General features: G+C 36.2%; 2 protein-coding genes across 2 annotated transcripts; one reads left to right on the top strand and one right to left on the bottom strand.

Annotated features, from left to right (window-relative positions):
- Positions 1-1434: 1434 nt before the first annotated feature.
- Positions 1435-9314, top strand: LOC125820492 (uncharacterized). Its single transcript, XM_049499932.1, has 10 exons — positions 1435-1740; positions 3840-3922; positions 4026-4103; positions 4488-4600; positions 4700-4765; positions 6684-6785; positions 6885-7419; positions 7944-8149; positions 8328-8491; positions 8935-9314. The coding sequence occupies exons 1-10, from the start codon at positions 1622-1624 to the stop codon at positions 9068-9070; spliced, it is 1602 nt and encodes a 533-aa protein (XP_049355889.1). The 5' UTR covers positions 1435-1621; the 3' UTR covers positions 9071-9314.
- A 2686-nt stretch (positions 9315-12000) lies between these two features.
- On the bottom strand, positions 12001-17081 carry LOC125820491 (casein kinase 1-like protein HD16). The gene is made up of 16 exons (XM_049499931.1): positions 16404-17081; positions 15434-15565; positions 15267-15340; positions 15087-15156; positions 14927-14982; positions 14746-14817; positions 14531-14625; positions 14322-14388; positions 14095-14224; positions 13796-14014; positions 13553-13695; positions 13311-13485; positions 13071-13161; positions 12820-12977; positions 12551-12739; positions 12001-12447 (listed from the first exon to the last, which is right to left on the bottom strand). Exons 1-16 carry the CDS (start codon positions 16797-16799, stop codon positions 12388-12390), a joined length of 2127 nt encoding a protein of 708 aa, XP_049355888.1. The 5' UTR covers positions 16800-17081; the 3' UTR covers positions 12001-12387.
- Between the last annotated feature and the right edge of the window lie 803 nt (positions 17082-17884).

Raw genomic sequence — 17884 nt, 5'->3', positions numbered from 1 at the left:
TTTTAAATATATTTATTTATTTCTTTTTTTAGTTTCATAATATCAAGAAAAGATAAATATTTTATCTTTTAAAAAAACATAATGTCGTTGAAAACTTGAAAAATCCTTCTTAGATACCAAAATAGAAAAAGTTGAGAATGAAAGAAATAAAACACATTCAACGAATGCGATTTATGAGTAAAATTATGTGTCTTCTTATTTATTGTTGCAATTACTATATTACTCAATTGAAAATTACTTAGAAATACGGTAACAAACCAAATAAGCCATTTAGATGAGTTGATAGATTGTATGGTGCTCAATATCAATACTAACACATTGTAGATTAACCGAAAGTTTGAGATTGCCAGAAATAAAAATATGAAACTAAATCATAAGTCATGAATTTTATATATCGAGTGGTATAAATATAATTTATTAATTTATTACCGGGATTATCGATTAGCTCATTAAGTAAAAACTTCAAACTGTTAAGAAACAATAACCCGATAATAAAAAAAATTAAAACGTTAAACTAATAAATTTTTTCGATTCGAGTTTTCAATTCCGACTCGATTTTGAACAGGCCTACTTTATTAGAACAACATATCAATTGTAGATTCATAAGTGAAATTTGAAAAAATAGTGTGTATAAATGAAGCTTTACCTTAGAATTTATATTGCGAAAATAAATTATTCTAATAGATTCATGATTCAAATAAACTATATCAAAAGAAAGGAAATACAATAATAAAAAAGGCAATTAAAAATAGAGAAAAAGGACGATAATATGAATAAATACACAATAATCAAAACAAATGAATAAAAAAATTAACACAAAAGTATACTGATAAGATAAATTAGATAATACTCAACTACCTTCTCATACATTCTCAAACAAATATGTTGAAATTAAAAAAATAAAAATAATTTTTTATACCCCTAAGGCTTTCACCTTTTTATTTTTAATGTGACTCAAATTCATGATCTTGAGATCGAAAGTAAAGAATAATTTTTTTTCTTTTTTCCATATTTCAAATAACCAACAACATATTTAGTGAATTTTTATAAAGTGGGATTCGAAGAGGATAAAGTGTACATGGTAGATAAATTGTTTTCGAAAGACATTCGGTTCAAATAAATCAAAATAGTAACTAAAAAGATGGCAATGAATAGAAACATGACGATTAATAGCTAAAAATGCGAAATATATATATATAAATCGTAACAACAATAATTACCGACCACCTAAACACATGAATAAGTGATATTAAACATTAAAAATCAAAGATTACATAAATATACCACAATGTCACGATACTTTATACTATCACTAAGTCAAATACATAATAAGCTAGTAACCGAATATTAGGTTAATAAATAATTATAATATGAATGATGATAGATTACTTGATCCTTAATTAGATATCTCGTCCTCCTATTGGGGCACCCAAAAATGTTGAGCGAGTTCAACGTTAAACCTCCGTTATCTTCGCGGTTGATTTTAACTACTTGTGCCGCTACTTGCAGACGGCGTTTTAAGGATCTCGCAGGTTCATTATGTATCTACTCGCATAAAATGCTATAGTAACATTTTGGACTGAATCGAAGTACGCCAGAGAAGCAACGAAGGTAGAAAAAAATGGAGGACGATAGAATTCTAGAGAGAGAGAGGTATCAAATGGAGCAAATACGGGAGCTTGAATCGGAGGAATTGCAAGTTGAAGAAGTCGATGAAGAATCATCAGACGATGAAACTAAGTAAAATTATACATTTTTACTTTTGCATTTTGATTTGTTGTTAAATTTGGGTGGTGATCGTATTTTTTAGGGTTTTTAGTTTGATTTATTATCAGTGTATTATGGCTTTTGGTATCAATGTTTGCATGTTTTGTAGCCTTGTGGTTTTGTTGTTTTCAGATTGGAGTAGTTTTTGAGATATTTATATGCTTAATTTATCTATATCATATCATGTATCTGCAAATTGGAAATGGAAAGTGAAACCGGATCATTTTGTGCTTACCTAGACTAATTCCACGGGATACCTATCACCTCACATCAGCTACAAGTATACAAGTATCAGGTAACTTTGTCCACCAAGGTTAGAGCAAATGAGAAGAACATGAGACCTCATGGTGCTCAACCACTTCATTGACTATTAGGCCACACCCTTGGGGGTGCGAAAATTCCATAAATTGTAGTATTAGTTTTCTTTGCTTGGGTACCCAAATAAAGGAGAGAGAAGTGAAATGTTGGCAATTGGATGACTTGGAGTATTAGAACTTAGAAGTATGTCTATTCTCTTATGCGAACTGGGATGACTTTTGTGCCTTTTAGAAATTTACTTGGACTGTAGGTATCATCATAGTAAGAGAAGAATTTAAGAAAGAGATCTTTGTTCATTATTCCGATCACTTCTGTTTTACCTCTAGATTTGTCACCTATAAACTAGTCTGTCTAGTGCTGCCTATCTACTTCATTTTTTTTTTTGGAGGGATACATCTTTATCTTTGGATCATTTAAAATAGGATGGATTTTTCATGTTCCTTGCATAGGTTTGTGTCTGATAGTTACATCAATGCAATATCATGTTGTGTATGTTCAAACATATATCGGTAAACAAAAATAAAATAAAATTGGGTGGGGGGGTTATAAGAACTTGAAAGATTATGTCGATGATGATCCCTGGTGTTATCTTTTGGTGTTTATGGACAGAGAGGAACAAAAGATGTTTTGATGGAATTTCAACTTCTAGAAATCTTTTGCGAGGCAGATGTCTAGTTAGCCTTTTTAGTTGGTCCAAACTAACCCCTGTAAATAATTTAGAACTCTTCTTGGATTTTGTTAGCTCTATAGCTTAGAAAGAGGCTACAAATCCTTTTTTTTTGTGTGCTTAACTGATCTATCCTTGTAAAGCTTGCATCTTCTTGATGCCTTGAAATGAATCTACTTACTTCATCAAAAAAAAAAAAAAAAACTTGAAAGATTACAAGTAACTTAAGCCTAGTAGTCAAAGTATGTAGAACTATACTTTAGTTGGAACCGAAGAATGTGGTTTAGCGGACAGTGAATTGGGACCAAAACCACAAGACCATGTTCAAATCTCAGCAGATAGTTCAGGTGCGTCCAAGTTTGCCAAGAAACTAATATATCCAAATATAAGTTGGAGGATTGTCAGTCCGATACTTCTAACACAGTCCCCAATGTGCTGATCAATATATTTTGTCTAATAATCCCTCTGATTATAATATGTCGGTGCTTAATTGGATGTGGAGTTCAAGAAAGAACACACATATGACATACTAATGGTACCCTGGAAGTTGGAACTGCAGTATTAGACATTCCACAACATTTTGATGGCTATAAGAATTCATTAAAGGTCAAATGAGAGGTTTAAAGTTGAAGAATTTTCAAATATGGAAAGTTGTCATGCTTGCTTTTTTTGCATCCAAGGGCGTGGTCTAATGGTCAATAAAGTGGGTTGAGAACTATGATTGTCTCAGGTGTAAATTCCATTAGAGACATAACACTACGTGATTTCTTACATATGTCCTAGCCTTGGTGGATAGAGTTACATAGTACCTGTTGTAGGTGGGAGGTGACATGCATCTATAGAATTAGTCGAGGTGCTCACAAGCTGTCCCAGACACCACGATTACTAAAAAAAATTGTTGTCATGCTTTTTTGGAATAGACTAAAAATGGAACAAGTGCCACATAAAAAATGAAAGGGAGGGAGTTACTCTTTTTCAGCTATGCGATCTAATGGATTTTCATTTTCTCATTACAAGTATCAATCAAGAATTTCTTTACTAAAAGTACCAGAAATGTTTTTTTTTTGTACTTGGCTTCTGATTGTAGTTACCGTAGTTCGGGGGGAGCATCTGCATCTGGTGAATTTACTTACAACACCTCGTTGGCTGCCTTACATTCTTACCTTGGTGGTAGGTGTAATCTGCTCTTCCATTCTCATTTTTCATTTACTTTTTTGGGATGATGCAACTTTCATGTTATTTGACTTACTTTTTAAACATTTTCTTGTGTCAGATGTTGAAGATACTCATAACAGGCTGGCCTTCTTGGATGGAGGAGCTGTCTTAAATGTTCCTCTGTTCTATCTTGAAGGTAAATTTATTACTCGGTTTGGACGGTCTTTTTTTCAATTAAAAGTATTTATGGAGGAAAAGGAAATATGACCATTAACTGTATGAAACACGTTGTCTTGTTTGTACAATTGTAGATGTGAGGTATAACTGCTGCATGGTGTTTGTGAGTTCAACTAGATCCTATATTTTTGTAGTTTGAGAAGTGACAGCGGTGCATGAATCTTTTACCATTAATACATGGTATTTTTGTTACTTGATCCCAAATTAGTATGTAAACTTTTCTTTCAGCTCAACAACTGTTTCAGAGTTCAGATTTCTACGGAGCAAATGTTAACTCATGTGTGTTTGTCTTGGGTAGTTTAACATCCTTCACAGTGTCTTATGTGCTTTATTTTACTTCCAGGAGTTGTTTTATTTCCCGAGGCCACACTTCCTTTGCGAGTGATTCAGCCTAATTTTATAGCTTCTATTGAAAGAGCACTGAGGCAAGTTGATGCTCCTTACACGATCGGCGTGGTAAGTGGATGCCTAATGGCACTGATGTTTTGTTCTCTTTCCCTAGATTTTGTTTCTCTTTGAGTTTTGAGTGGGATTGATGGTAAAAATTTATTCCAGATCCGAGTTTACAAGGATCCAAATAATGGTAGGATGAAACTTGCAACCACCGGTACAACTGCTGAGGTAATGGAACTTGAATCCTCTGGCTTTGTTGATAGTTAATTTTGTGGATCCTCCGTCCTTTTATAGTCTAATTGATTATATTTCCTAGAAACTGGTAGAAATGTTTCTGAGCGTAATAAGTAGACAAGAATCTCAACTGTTTCTGAAGAAGAAATTTCATGTTGGCTTTGTGACATTCCATCTTGTTACTAGATTTTTTGCAGATCACATTTCTTTCTCGTGACTGGTATAACATCAAAAGATTTCTGGGTCTAGGAAGAATTTCTAGTTCGACATAATCTAAATTAGAACATATTGGAGCTTCCTGGTTTTGGTTTATTTGAAAAAAACATGTCCTAGAAGCAGATCAAATCTGTATTGTCTAATCTTTATGGTAATACATCCCTCTTTTGTGAAGTGGGAATTTACGAGGTGCATACAGTTAATTGATGGCAAGTTCAAAATGGTAAAAGCAATGTTTAAAGTTCTTTTCTTTCTGTTGTATATGTTAGTTGCATGAGTGAGTTGTATTTGTTTCTGTTATTCCCTCTGTGCTTTCGATGTCACCACTCATGGTTGCTTGGGTTATTTAAGCTTAGAGTTAATTGCCTATATATTTGTGTTAGTCAGAAGACTGGTGGAAGAGACTATCTTGTCTTTTTTTTTGGAGCAAAAGTGATCCCATGTAATCTTTGCTGTTACAAAACATTCAAGTTAATTATGAACAATTAATGAATTTTCCTTGGAGCTGGAAGAAGTTTCCAATGCCCTAAAGATAGCAACCAGTACTTCCAATATTGGAGCAGATTGTTAGTGCTAAAGGATAATTTTATATCAAAGATGATCTTGCCTGTAACTAAAGGACACAACTGAAAGATATACATCCTTCCAGTGAAAGCTGTTTAGTGTGGATTACAAAATGCATGCATATTGAAATATGGAAATGATTTATGTTTAAAATAGTATGAACCTTGGGACTGTTAGAAGGTGCTCCATTATGAGATTGATGTAAGTTAGATAAGGGGTGAGCATTGCTGCAATTATGATCTAAAAAGTGGCTAAAATTTGACACAACTTGTTCTGCTACAGAATGAATGTAACTTCAGATAAAGGATGAGTTTGTCATATTAATAAGGTATTTCCATTACAAAATTGATGATATATATAAGGACCTTGCTAGCACCCAAGGGTATGGGGCTACTGGTCAATGAAGTGGATATAGTACCATAAACCCAGGTGATTTCTTCCCCTTTACCTAAGCCTTGGTGGGCGGAGATACTTGGTACATGTGGAATGGTCAAGGTAATCTCAGCTTTCTTACACATAAAACATAATGATATCAGCTGATATAATAATTTTGTCACTTATATTTGATAAAATTCTTTCCGTTCTTTTAAGTAAGTAGAGCACAAAAATAGCATGGCTGTTTGCCTTACTTTTCTTGAAACAAGACAATGATACAATTAAAAATTAAAATAACATACTGTCTTGTACATGATGTTTGGTGCTGTCAAAGTGACTTTGGTTAAAATCTTCTTTGTGATTATATGATGGGCATCTTGTAGGTATATTTATGCCTATGTTAATAGATAAGTGGTATACTAAGTAAAAGGATTGGTGTCTTTAGGCAAATTAGTACATTTTTATGACCATAAATTTAAAGTCATGCTTATTTTATGCAATGCATTTCCAGAGCATTGACACTATCACGTGATGTTTTTGGTACAAGCCTAACTTTCCCAGAAGAATTATTACTTCTCCTACAGCCAACATATGTTAGTCTAGTTGATTTCTTAATCACCATGCCTTTTCAAATTAACATGCAAGGAGAGTATACACATTGTACAGGGAGTCGATATACTTATGTTTCAGCAACATATCGAAGATGGCTTATTGTATGACTTGCTGATCCTGGGTAGCTATGTGTATACTGTTTCAGATTAGGCAATACCGGCACTTGGAAGATGGTTCGGTGAATGTTGTAACTCGTGGGCAACAACGTTTTCGTTTGAGGCGCCGCTGGATGGATGTGGAGGGATCAGTAAGTGTACAACACATACTATTATATTTATTTTTAAAAAAGGTATCCTTAATTTTTTCATCTTCATAAATTCATGTTCCGTTGCATCTTTTTGTCTAGCCTTGTGGGGAGATACAGATTGTCAAAGAAGATTTGCCGTTGAGAACACCCAGAGAGGCTGTTGGAAGATTAACACCATTAAGTATCTTCCGATCTAATGTACATAGTCAAATACCACCGATAAATCGCTCTCGAGCTGACCAATATGGCTTTGGGAATGAAAATGATTCGGATGCAATGTCAGAGGAAAGTTTTGAAAGTGAACTTTCACCCACAGAAAGGAGGTTGCACCAGTCTGCTCTTGTTTCTTGTGATATGCTTGACGAGTCGGCGAGCAGTGACGATGAGAATATTGAACAGCAGTTTCGTATCCAACCTGCGAGATCTCCTTTTGATAGTTTTAGAAGGTCATTCAGCACGGGGAAAAACCAAGAGGTTGATGGTGTGAAGCTTGCTTTAGGAAAAAGGTCTATGCCAACAGACAACACATGGAAAAAGTATTCTCTAAACCAGTTTCGTGAAGCTCCAAGGGCCTTTTTGCCCAGTTGGGTTTACCAGATGTACGATTCATACTCTCTTGCTCAAAGGGCAGCAGGTCAGGTGGTCTTCACTTTCTCCTTTTAGAAAATTATGGATGATGAATGTTCCAAATTTGGTCACACTAGTTTGGACTCTTTAGTAGCTGCAGTTATGACATTGAAATAATGGTGAAAATACCTTTCTTCCTTTTCTCCTCATAAAATCATTTTAGAGAAATTACATATGCTAAAATTTGGGTATTTCGGATTGAAATTTAACTCATGCTACGTGTGGTTTATGCTATTCATGTGTTGTCTCCTCCATCTTGCCATAAGAGGGGCTTCTCTTTGCTTAACACTGAGCTATCAACTTGTCTTAGATGGATATCGCCTGATTTCTTGACGACAATCATGGATAGACTAATCCATAAAAATGTGAACTACTTTCACTCTGTTAATCTCAGTACGTTTGTGGTCTCGAGCGCACTTTGATAATTTATTCTTCTGGTGTTTTCTCGGCTTTGATTCAAGGGGGTCATTTGAGTAAGAAGTTACAATAGAATTGAGACAGTTATATTAATATTAAGTTGAAATTTTGCAGGTCGATGGAAACAGATAGTCAGGGCCCCAAGCATGGACAGTTACATAACGAAGCCAGATCTTCTTTCATTTCATATTGCAAGTAAGATGCCCGTGTCTGAATCAACAAGGCAAGAACTTTTGGAGATTGATGGAATATCCTATAGATTGAGACGGGAAATTGAATTGCTTGAGAGTTTTGATTGTGTTCGGTGTAGAAGTTGTGAGGTAATGTAGAAATGACGCTTACTGATTTTAAATAACTGAATATTGTGTCACTAGCTGTTCCATTTTTCCCTTCTCGAGGACACTAATTGTGATGTGGAAAACGACACTAACGCTAATCTGCTGTTTTAAATAAGTTAAATATTGTGTCACTAATTGTTGTATTTCTCCCTTCTCATAGACTCTAATTGCCAAACGGAGCAATATGTTGGTGATGTCTAGTGAAGGCCCTCTCGGTGCTTACGTAAATCCACATGGTTATGTACATGAGATAATGACACTATTTAAAGCAAACGGGTTGGCTGTTATTGGAAATCCTGTTAAAGAATACAGCTGGTTTCCTGGGTAAGTTATTTTCACTTGGCTGATTTTTACGGTTAACTATGTCTTGTGTCAATTATTTTCATAATTTGATCTTATTTGACGAAGTGCATGAGTAGTGGGATATTACGAATCGCACTAAGATGTCGGATGAGAGTACGTTGAAGAACTCACTGCTCGACATCAGTTGTGATAGATTTATACTTAGAAACATCTTCATGGTTTGTTTTTAGCCTCTTGTTCACTCATCTGGAACATGAGAAGGTAGTCTGCTCCCTGCATTTAATGGAAATCGATGCAACTGGACATCGATAATAGAGTATAGTGATTTATTTTTCAATGGTGAATTGCAACCATGTCTACATACTCTGGTTTCTGCTGCAATAAGATTTGATCTCTCAATTGCTATGTCATGAAATCTCGGTGTGAAGAGATTTGATAACTAAGAATGACGTTGCTGTATGTAGGTATGCCTGGTCAATCGCTGAATGTGCCACTTGTGAAACTCAATTGGGATGGTTTTTTACTTCTACAAAGAAGAAACTTAAACCCAGATCATTTTGGGGCATTCGAAGTTCCCAAGTTGCTGATGATTCACGTTGAAGCTATGGTATTCGTCGACCTGGTTTGTAAATTTGAATGCTAACTTCTGTTTAGAGCTTTTGTACTTCAATAATAGCTCTTGCCTAGCTAATCTGAGTTGTAATAATTCATTCTCTTTATAACATATTAGAGCTTTGTTTGGGTTAAAATTTACGTTGGCTTGCCGCTGGCATATCAGTTTTGAGAGCGTTGCGAGATAAAATTACAACAATATTTTACTAAGAAAACATTTACGTTAGTTGCTTGGGGCAATGACTAATAAGTACTTCAGTTACAAATGTTATGGAGTATCATCGTTGTGGAAAGTGTGCTAGAAAAGACTGCAAAGAAAAGAACCCACACATGATTCTTTAGTAGATCACTAGGAAAATCGAGGTATGGATAATTCGAATCCGAAAACATGTGGTCACAATAATGAGAAATTTGGCCACGCTCATATTTAAGGGTCTATAGAAACTGCCTCTCTACTACTCTACAAAGATAGGGGTAAAGTTTACGTACATCCTTCCCTCCTCCAGATATAGAGCAAACCATAAGGCATCACCCCCCCCCCCCCACCCCAACCCACCTTCTCCACCCTCCAACCTTTTCAAGTATAAACATGATGTTCGCGCACACCTTTTTTAGACCACTAAGCCACACCTTAGGGTGCCAAAACATCAACCCTTCCACAAGCAAAGTGTAACAGCTACCGACCTTAGCTCCATCCAAGTGAGCTATGCACTAGTTTGATGAAGAACATACTATCACGAGACATCTGTATTATCTATTACTAGATCCTCCAAATATTCTGAGGCTGGGAAGCGAAAGCAGCTCCAGCCGTCAGATGTAGCTAGAGACGCATCTATGCACACCACAGAACTGTGCATACGAAAATTGACATGGGGTCACCTAAAAACAAAGACACACCACAAGACTAGAAAAAGGCTAGGATTGCATTTGCAAGTTGGACCACCCTTCACAGAAAAGACAGGTTTCCAAGTAACAAATTAAGTTCATCCACAAATACTTGGTAACAACTCTCATCGGATTAGCAGCTATCATAACCACGTTAAGCCACAGGTAGGCAGACACCTACCACCCAAATAAAATTGGTTAGTGGACTCTGGAAAGAATATGACACTACAAAACATAAGGGCAGCCCGGTGCACTAAAGCTCATGCTATGCGTAGGGTCCAGGTAAGGGACCAACCACAAGGGCCTATTGTAGGCAGCCTTACCTTGCATTTCTGCCAGAGGCTGTTTCCAAGGCATGAACCCGTGATCACATAGCAACAACTTTACCAGTTACTCCAAGGCTCCCCTTCACCATGTAGACAGCATAAACACATAAAAAGGATTCCTGCAACAAAAAGTGCAAACAACTGCCATTTGCATTACCTAAAACCCCGTAGTCATCAGAACCCGGGCACCACATGATTGACCAGCTGATAATGCTTTGTGAAAAAGCTTCATTTTTTTTCCAGAAAGGGGAGGGGTGGGTATATCAGTTCTGATAGGGAACTCTGCAGATTCCAGAATCCTCTGATATCACCCCCAAGAATCACACGAAAATACCAAACACATGACAAAAGGCAATATAAGTTTGAAGCAAAGATGCGGCAGTGAAAAACAATTCTAAGAAACTTGTAAAGTAGACCAACAAGCAGATCAAGAGAACTGAATTAGTCGAGGTTGAATTAATCAATGTTAAATGGAGCAGGAGCTTGTTCATGTTTTGGCATATCATATGACTTCCTCCACTGTGAAGGTCAAGAACATACAACATAAGCTGACCACTTTCACGCGAATTTAGATATATTGTGGTGTTTGGTATGAAGTAAAATATTTTCCTAGAAACTGTTATCTTGGAAAACAAGTGGATTTCTTACTTATTTTCTAATGTTTATCTCAAGAGCATTTATTTTAAAAATCTAGCAAAAATACTATGGGAGGTAGCATCTAGCAAAATCCAGAAAATTTTGATACTGTTCAAGTAAAAAAGAAGTAACATGGGCAACAGACCAACCTTCCAGAATAATAGCGCTTCTAAACAGCCTTAGATACTCGAAATCCTAATAGTGGCAACAGAATAATTAGCAGACTGGTAACTTACACATCTTAAGTAACTCCCGTGCTGCTACATGGTAATTGATCTCCTACGGCACCAGGTATGCAACATATTGCAAATAAGCATATTTTCAGACGATAAACTATTGAGTACACTTCAGTATGGTACCTCAAATACTTGAGAGAAGTTTCTGACCTACAAATACTTCATTTTTGCAGGCTAATCTACCGGAAATACCTATTACATCACTCTAATGCAGGCTAACGTATTCATACCCTAAAATTTTAATAATGGAGATGACAACAGAAATGGGGGGTGGGGGTGCATGCACTAACAGTACTTCTGTCTGGTGACCAAAGTGCCATTTTTTTTTGGATAAGGTAGGATCTTATTGAAAACAGTATCAAGATGATACTGTGAAAGTACAGAGAAAATGTAAGTTAGATTACATAAGAATCCAAAGAAGTCTAACATGCCCACCATGTTATCTAAATTCATAACATTTCCATCTTTCCAATAGACAGGTGGTGCAATCAACTATACTTCACAGACTGCAACTGCTCCTTTTTTTCCTTCAAACTACCTCTTATTTCAGTATAAGTGCAATAAACTAAACAAGGACAACTTCAGAATAAGAGTTTACTGTAGTACGAGGTATGACAGAGGAGGGAAGCCTGTGCTGAAAATTAAAATTTCCAGTGACCGAAACTCCAAAATGATCATGAATGCACATAAGGAGTGATAGAGCTAACATATAAAACAACAGGAACAGGGTTCTACCATAAAGTAAGTAAAAATGCATTTCCAACACAAACTTGCTGTGAAGAATTAATGGATATAATATATGGTCTGACATGAACCAAAACCAGGAAGGGGCAAGAAAAATAGAAATAGAAAATAAAATTACTAACAGTGTTCAAAATCCCTTACAAAATATTAAATTGCAGGGTCCATAATACTACAGAATATCCTGTTTTGGTCGTCTCTGAAAACTAATTATTGTTCAAGCTGTACAATCTTTAACCATTATGTAAATTACTCCCATATCCTAGCTCCAGAACTGCCTATACTAATATTCACATACATTGATGGCGCAATGGATTTTGCAAATAGCATCCCCAAATGAAAAGAAAAGCCGGGTTGACAAGCACGAAACAGTATCATCTATTTTTCTCCATTAGTTAGAAAAATATGCAGGATGTTGCTCAAGGCACATTCAGGGTTATCACATGGCACCCAGGAAAATTAGCAGCCAAACTTTGGTGCCTCAAGAAACAGTTCGCCCATAACAAACAGATGCAAGGTAAAGATTTTTTGCCCATTTCTCCTGCAGTGAGCACAATCAATAGTTAACTATGGAACACGGAGTAAAAAAAATCACAAATAGAGTGGTTCCTGTTAAGAAAAACATAATTGATTAATTAAACAACCTTGACATGAGTGCTAGGAAAAGCAGAAGTACGAAGTGTCTCTTGTGTTTCATCTGCAGGTTTCCTTCTTGGAACACTTAGAACTAAAGCAGCTTGATCCCATGTGGCTGCAGTTGACGTAATCCTATATCCAGCATCCCATCTCCTATGGACCCCTTCACTAGGATAGAGAAAATCTAATTCCACCACCTGTAAATTATATACCGAATTTCAAATTTGAACAATAGCAAGTGACCCTAAAAAATCAAAAGAGAATCCATGATGAAAACCTGATCAGAGAACCCAGCCCCACGAGACATAACAATTGCCCATCTACTTCCTGCAGTTGCCATGGCAGTGACATAAAAACCCTCTCTCCATTTTTTGTTTATCCACTTAAATGGGAAAGACTCGCCGACTTTGTATGACTGTTGCAGATACTGCGTACCTGACATTTTACAAACAAAACTAAGTTTAGTCTGCCCTAATTCACAGATTATGGTGCAAAACATGTAAAGCATGTTACAAGAGCTTCATTAACCCTTTGACATGATAACTAATGAGCTCCCATTAGTAGCTCCAGCAATAGCACTTATATAATAATTCTTCTCCCATTGCTCCATAATCCATTCCTACGTTTAAACATACACAGAGGGAATTAGATAAAGCCTGAAGGAGTAAATTGAATCATGCATAAGTTAGCTAGAGGTATAGCAAATATGCAACATAATTTATTTGAATATGCTTAAAGATAGACCACACTCGTTGGAGCATAACAGACCTTGTGAAGAAATAAAGGTGACAATTCATAAACTTGGGCACTGAACCCAGTTCCTGCATCCATGATTAGCGCCCACAAGCTTGAAGAAGATGCCACACTGCTGATAAATAGTCCGTCTTCATTTCCTTTCTCAATGTGCTGAGCTAGCCTCATATCAGCAACATTATAGTGATACCTGCAAGCCGAAACAATGTCACTGCATTGTTCAAGCTCAAACCAAAGAGATTCCAAACTGTATATACCTTTGCTTCATTGGGCGACGAGCATTGTAAACACTGATCCATTGTGTCGCAGGCATTCCCATGCGAACCTTCTTCTTTGGCTGTTCATCATCTTCTTCTTCCATTGTCAATCTTCCTCTTTTCTGCCCAACTTGGTAAATAAGCTTCAGAAAATGAAAAACATGTTAGCAAATTCTACTTCTGTTGCTGATTCTTCAACATCAACAAAAACATAGAATACAGATGTATGCAAATAATACCTACCTTCTGTGCACCATCAGTGTTGATTGGCCTGATTTCTGGATTTGGACCTACTACTCCATCAAATAAGGAGATATACTTAGCATAGTTAGGCTCCTCGTCGAACTTCAAGTTCACAACATATTCCACAAACTGCCTAAACGGAGCAGGGCAGAAGCAGCAAAGAGTTTCTGGAGAAGATGCCATCTTCTTCTTACAGACAAGGAAACCTTTGTTCTCGCCCTAAACAGAAAAAAAATCACGTCACCGGAAGGAGACAATTACAAGTAAAATGCCGCAAATAAGTTGAGAAAAAAGAAAACCTGGTATCCCTGCCAAGGCAGCCGGCCTCGAAGAAGAAAGATGAGCGTGTAAGCCAGTGACTCTAAATCATCCCTCCGGCTTCCAGTCCTTCCCAGGTGAGCATGCACACTAGCATACCTTACAGTTCCTCTGAGGAAATGGTTCTCTTAATAGTCAGTGGAATCAGATGCAAAACAAATGTAGCCAAACATACAGATAGGACAAATTGAATTATTGAATATTGTACCTAAAGACATCAGGCCGTTGATCATACTCGACATGTAAGCCGGTAGAAGCATCACGCCACCTTGTTGCTGGACCATTTAAACAGGTAAATCAGCATATGACCGTATTATGCTGAATAGAGCATGATGAAGATACCAAAGAGAGAATATGGGAAAGATCAACAATAAATTGTTTTTTTCCTTCTTCTGTTCTAAGCTACAATTAACTCACCTAATCCAAGGTCAACAAGAAACAATTTTTTTTCATCAGGAGTTCCGGGGGTTCCAAGAAGAAAGTTTTCAGGTTTTACATCCCCATGCACATACCTTCAGAACAACATCAGCCAGACAAACCAATCAGATCAATCTACCTAAAGATAGAAAACAGCTTCATACATGTAGTACACTAGGAAGTAGGAGCTGTTAATCTAAGCATAACATACTTACCCTCTGGAGTGCAATTTCTCTAGTATGGAGATTGCTTCAATGGCAATGCATGCTACCATTTCAACAGACATCCTAAATGGACAACATAAGAACCAAAGAGCTGGAAATGAGGCCCAGAAAACATAAATAAGCTTAAAGATAAGCATTTTCTATAATAACACGGATGGAGAATACAACTTACGTGTGCGCATTATTGTTCCAGACATCCCATAAACTAGGACCAAGCATATCCATAACCTGTAATTTCATTACAGGAATTCAGCAGTTCTAAAGGAGATTGGAAACAACTGTAACTTGAAACAAATAATTAAAATAAATCCATTAAACTGCAGAAGACATACCATAATATAGTAATCACCTTGACGTCCCTTGTAATGTACACGTGGTATACCATGACTGCCACCAAGTGCACTAAAAAGAACAGGAAAGGGGCATCAACTCTTAGAATATCTTTAATTACCAGATATCAGTAATATAAATAAGATAACAGAAGGAGCAACAAGCGTTAAATGACCACATACTTGTAGACCTGCCACTCATAAGGTGGTCCATGGTTACAACCTTTGCTGCTTCTATGCTCGAATTTCAGGGCAACCTAGAACCAGAAATGATAATTCATCATAATAAAGAGAATCATCTTCAGCAAACAACAAATAGAACAGTAAAAAATTGAGAAGTAATGAAGTACCTCTACTGCTCCTGGGCCAGTTCTTTCATGTGGATTGGGTGGATTTGCACGACGACCTACAAACACTTGACCAAATCCTCCTTTACCAAGTTTCCTGTCAATCCTATATGCTGGCGATCCGCCAACCTGGACCTATTGGACGCAAAAGGACACAACTTAAAACAACAATCAAGTCAAGTGCATCAATGTAAAACTAGGGAAAAAATAAAGTGGAAGAGCAACAGTAACATGTCTCCACTTTGACAGGACTAGAGAATTCACAATTTCGGCAAGCAAATTTATCAAAACCAAAGTTAGTGAACAACTTTTTGTGTGTGTCTATTCGTGCGTGTATGTAGTAATGAATGTGATGTTACAACCAAAACTAGACCATACCAAGCGAACCATATACACCCAGCACATACTCGGCCTATCTTTCGATTCCCCAAACAAGACCACAGAAACAAATTCCCACTGAGCTAGACTTACTATAAAATTCAAAGGAGTCAGAAAGAACAAAATGTAGAAACTAGTGGTACACCTAACTGCAGTACTTGCAATCCACAGTCAAACACTACCCAGCGTCTGACCATGGATTTTGAAAATTTGTCTTCAAACATCGTCTGGCCATGAAATTTGAGGTTCGCAAGAACTGACCAAACACAACTTCAAAAACTCAATTTTCAAGTTCCAAGTTTCAACTTCAGAAACTCAAATTTTCAGGTTCAAAAATTCAATTTTTCAAGTTTCAACTTCAAAATCTCAATTTTCAAGTTTCAACTTCAAAATCTATGGCCAAACTACATTACTGCAAAAAAATTAAATCTTCCACATAGATGTTTAAGAAAAATTACACATCAGACAGACCCAGGAACCTGCAACCTTGTGACTTGCAGAGTTCAAACTGAAAACTACATCCCATAAAACTCAAGACAGTTATCTAACTTCACAGACTAATTGTTGAAAGGAGAGAATGAGTAGAAAATGATACCCTTTCAGGCAGTGGAGCGGTGCTGCCTTCATCCTCAGCAGCCAAACCCTTATCACCACTCTTACCACCACTGTCGTATTCATCCATCTGTTTTTCTCCTACCTCTTCCTCCTTCTCTACTTCCTTCTTCTCCTTATCCTCTTCTCTAGACGCTGTTCTCCTTACAGTATTCTCATCACCTACTGGTACAACCTCCTTCTCCTCGTTATCTGTATTCTTCTTCTTCCTTCCTCCTACTCTAATTCCACCAGCTCCCCTCTGCCTCGTAGTCCGTGCAACAGTTGTTCTCCTTGTAACCCTCTTGTTCTCGTTATCGTTGTTTTCTTCCGGTTCGATCGCAGCAATCGGTTTACGGCCTCTTCGCACTCCACTACGCAATTGAGGCATATCGATCATCCATCAAGTTGTGAAAACCCTAACTCGGTCTTCATCAGTCAAAGCTCACCTTCTAGACTCTTCTTCAACTCACTCCTTCACAACCAACAGATCTCCTATATCTAAATCGGAATTCCAGAAATCTGAGCACCGGGAACTCGCCGGCGGTCGGTGGCCGATAAAATTCAAAGGATAATTGTGGAGATCTATGGAAAAGAGAAACGATGAAAACTATGGGTTTGCCTCAAGAGAGACGACGAAAAGTGATGAACTAAGAGGTGATAGCTCCCCTTTCATTTCGTTAGTTTCATAAGAAAAATTACTTCCCTAGTCACAATTTAAGTCTTTGTTCGAATTTCGAAAGTCAAATTTTAAAAAATAAATTTAAAATTTTATACTTCTAAAAAAAACATAGTTATAATGAATAATAATTAAAATATAATTAACATTATGATTTTTAATAAATCTAGAAAAGAGGGAGTACATAATTTGAAGTAGAGAAAAATATTGAAAATATCACTAAATTCAATGCAAATCTTGCGAAATGAGTGAAATAAAATTCCTAGATTTTCTTCAAGTTTAAAAGTTTCAACCTCTTTTTGACTTGTTAGTAAACAGACAATAATTTAAGAACAAAACTAATTATTTGTATCAAATTTCGAGTATTTTCAATACTTTTATCTTTAATTTTTATTTTTCTTTCCCTTTTTTTCTTAATTATGTAACAAATTCTCATTTAGTCATTTCCTACGTAACTCGTATTTTCTTATTCGTTAATTTCTTGATTAAAATTTTACGGTTTTTGGTAATTTAAATTGTTGGTGGAATAATACGTGGCGGATGATGAATGATAATACGACAAGAAAGAAGAGGGATAACAGATAAGTGATTCTTTTGGACCATTTGGTCATAACTCATAAGATTTCTTAATGAATTAAAATTATCTTCAAATATTATATTTTTACTTTATTTATTTATTTATATTTACATTTTATTATATACAAGAGAAGGAAAATGAGGAATGGATAGAATTTCTTTGCTCGATTCGAGTTATAATCATACTAAATCAATAATCGAATCAATAAAATATTGATTATTGATTTTCG

This window comes from Solanum verrucosum, unplaced genomic scaffold (assembly GCF_900185275.1).
Source record: "Solanum verrucosum unplaced genomic scaffold, falcon-dt-bn FXZP01000229.1, whole genome shotgun sequence".
In the NCBI taxonomy this organism is placed as follows: domain Eukaryota; kingdom Viridiplantae; phylum Streptophyta; class Magnoliopsida; order Solanales; family Solanaceae; genus Solanum; species Solanum verrucosum.
This window is presented reverse-complemented; position numbering and strand designations above follow the sequence as displayed.

Excerpts from the sequence above, each read along its gene's own strand:
- LOC125820492 (XM_049499932.1), top strand. The coding sequence starts at position 1,622 with ATGGAGGACGATAGAATTCTAGAGAGAGAGAGGTATCAAATGGAGCAA. Across the intron at positions 3,923-4,025 it reads CTTACATTCTTACCTTGGTG|ATGTTGAAGATACTCATAAC; the intron begins GTAGGTGTAATC and ends TTCTTGTGTCAG. Across the intron at positions 8,492-8,934 it reads GAATACAGCTGGTTTCCTGG|GTATGCCTGGTCAATCGCTG; the intron begins GTAAGTTATTTT and ends TGCTGTATGTAG.
- LOC125820491 (XM_049499931.1), bottom strand. The coding sequence starts at position 16,799 with ATGATCGATATGCCTCAATTGCGTAGTGGAGTGCGAAGAGGCCGTAAA. Across the intron at positions 15,566-16,403 it reads CCGCTCCACTGCCTGAAAGG|GTCCAGGTTGGCGGATCGCC; the intron begins GTATCATTTTCT and ends TGCGTCCAATAG. Across the intron at positions 14,015-14,094 it reads TGCCTTGGCAGGGATACCAG|GGCGAGAACAAAGGTTTCCT; the intron begins GTTTTCTTTTTT and ends TTTTCTGTTTAG.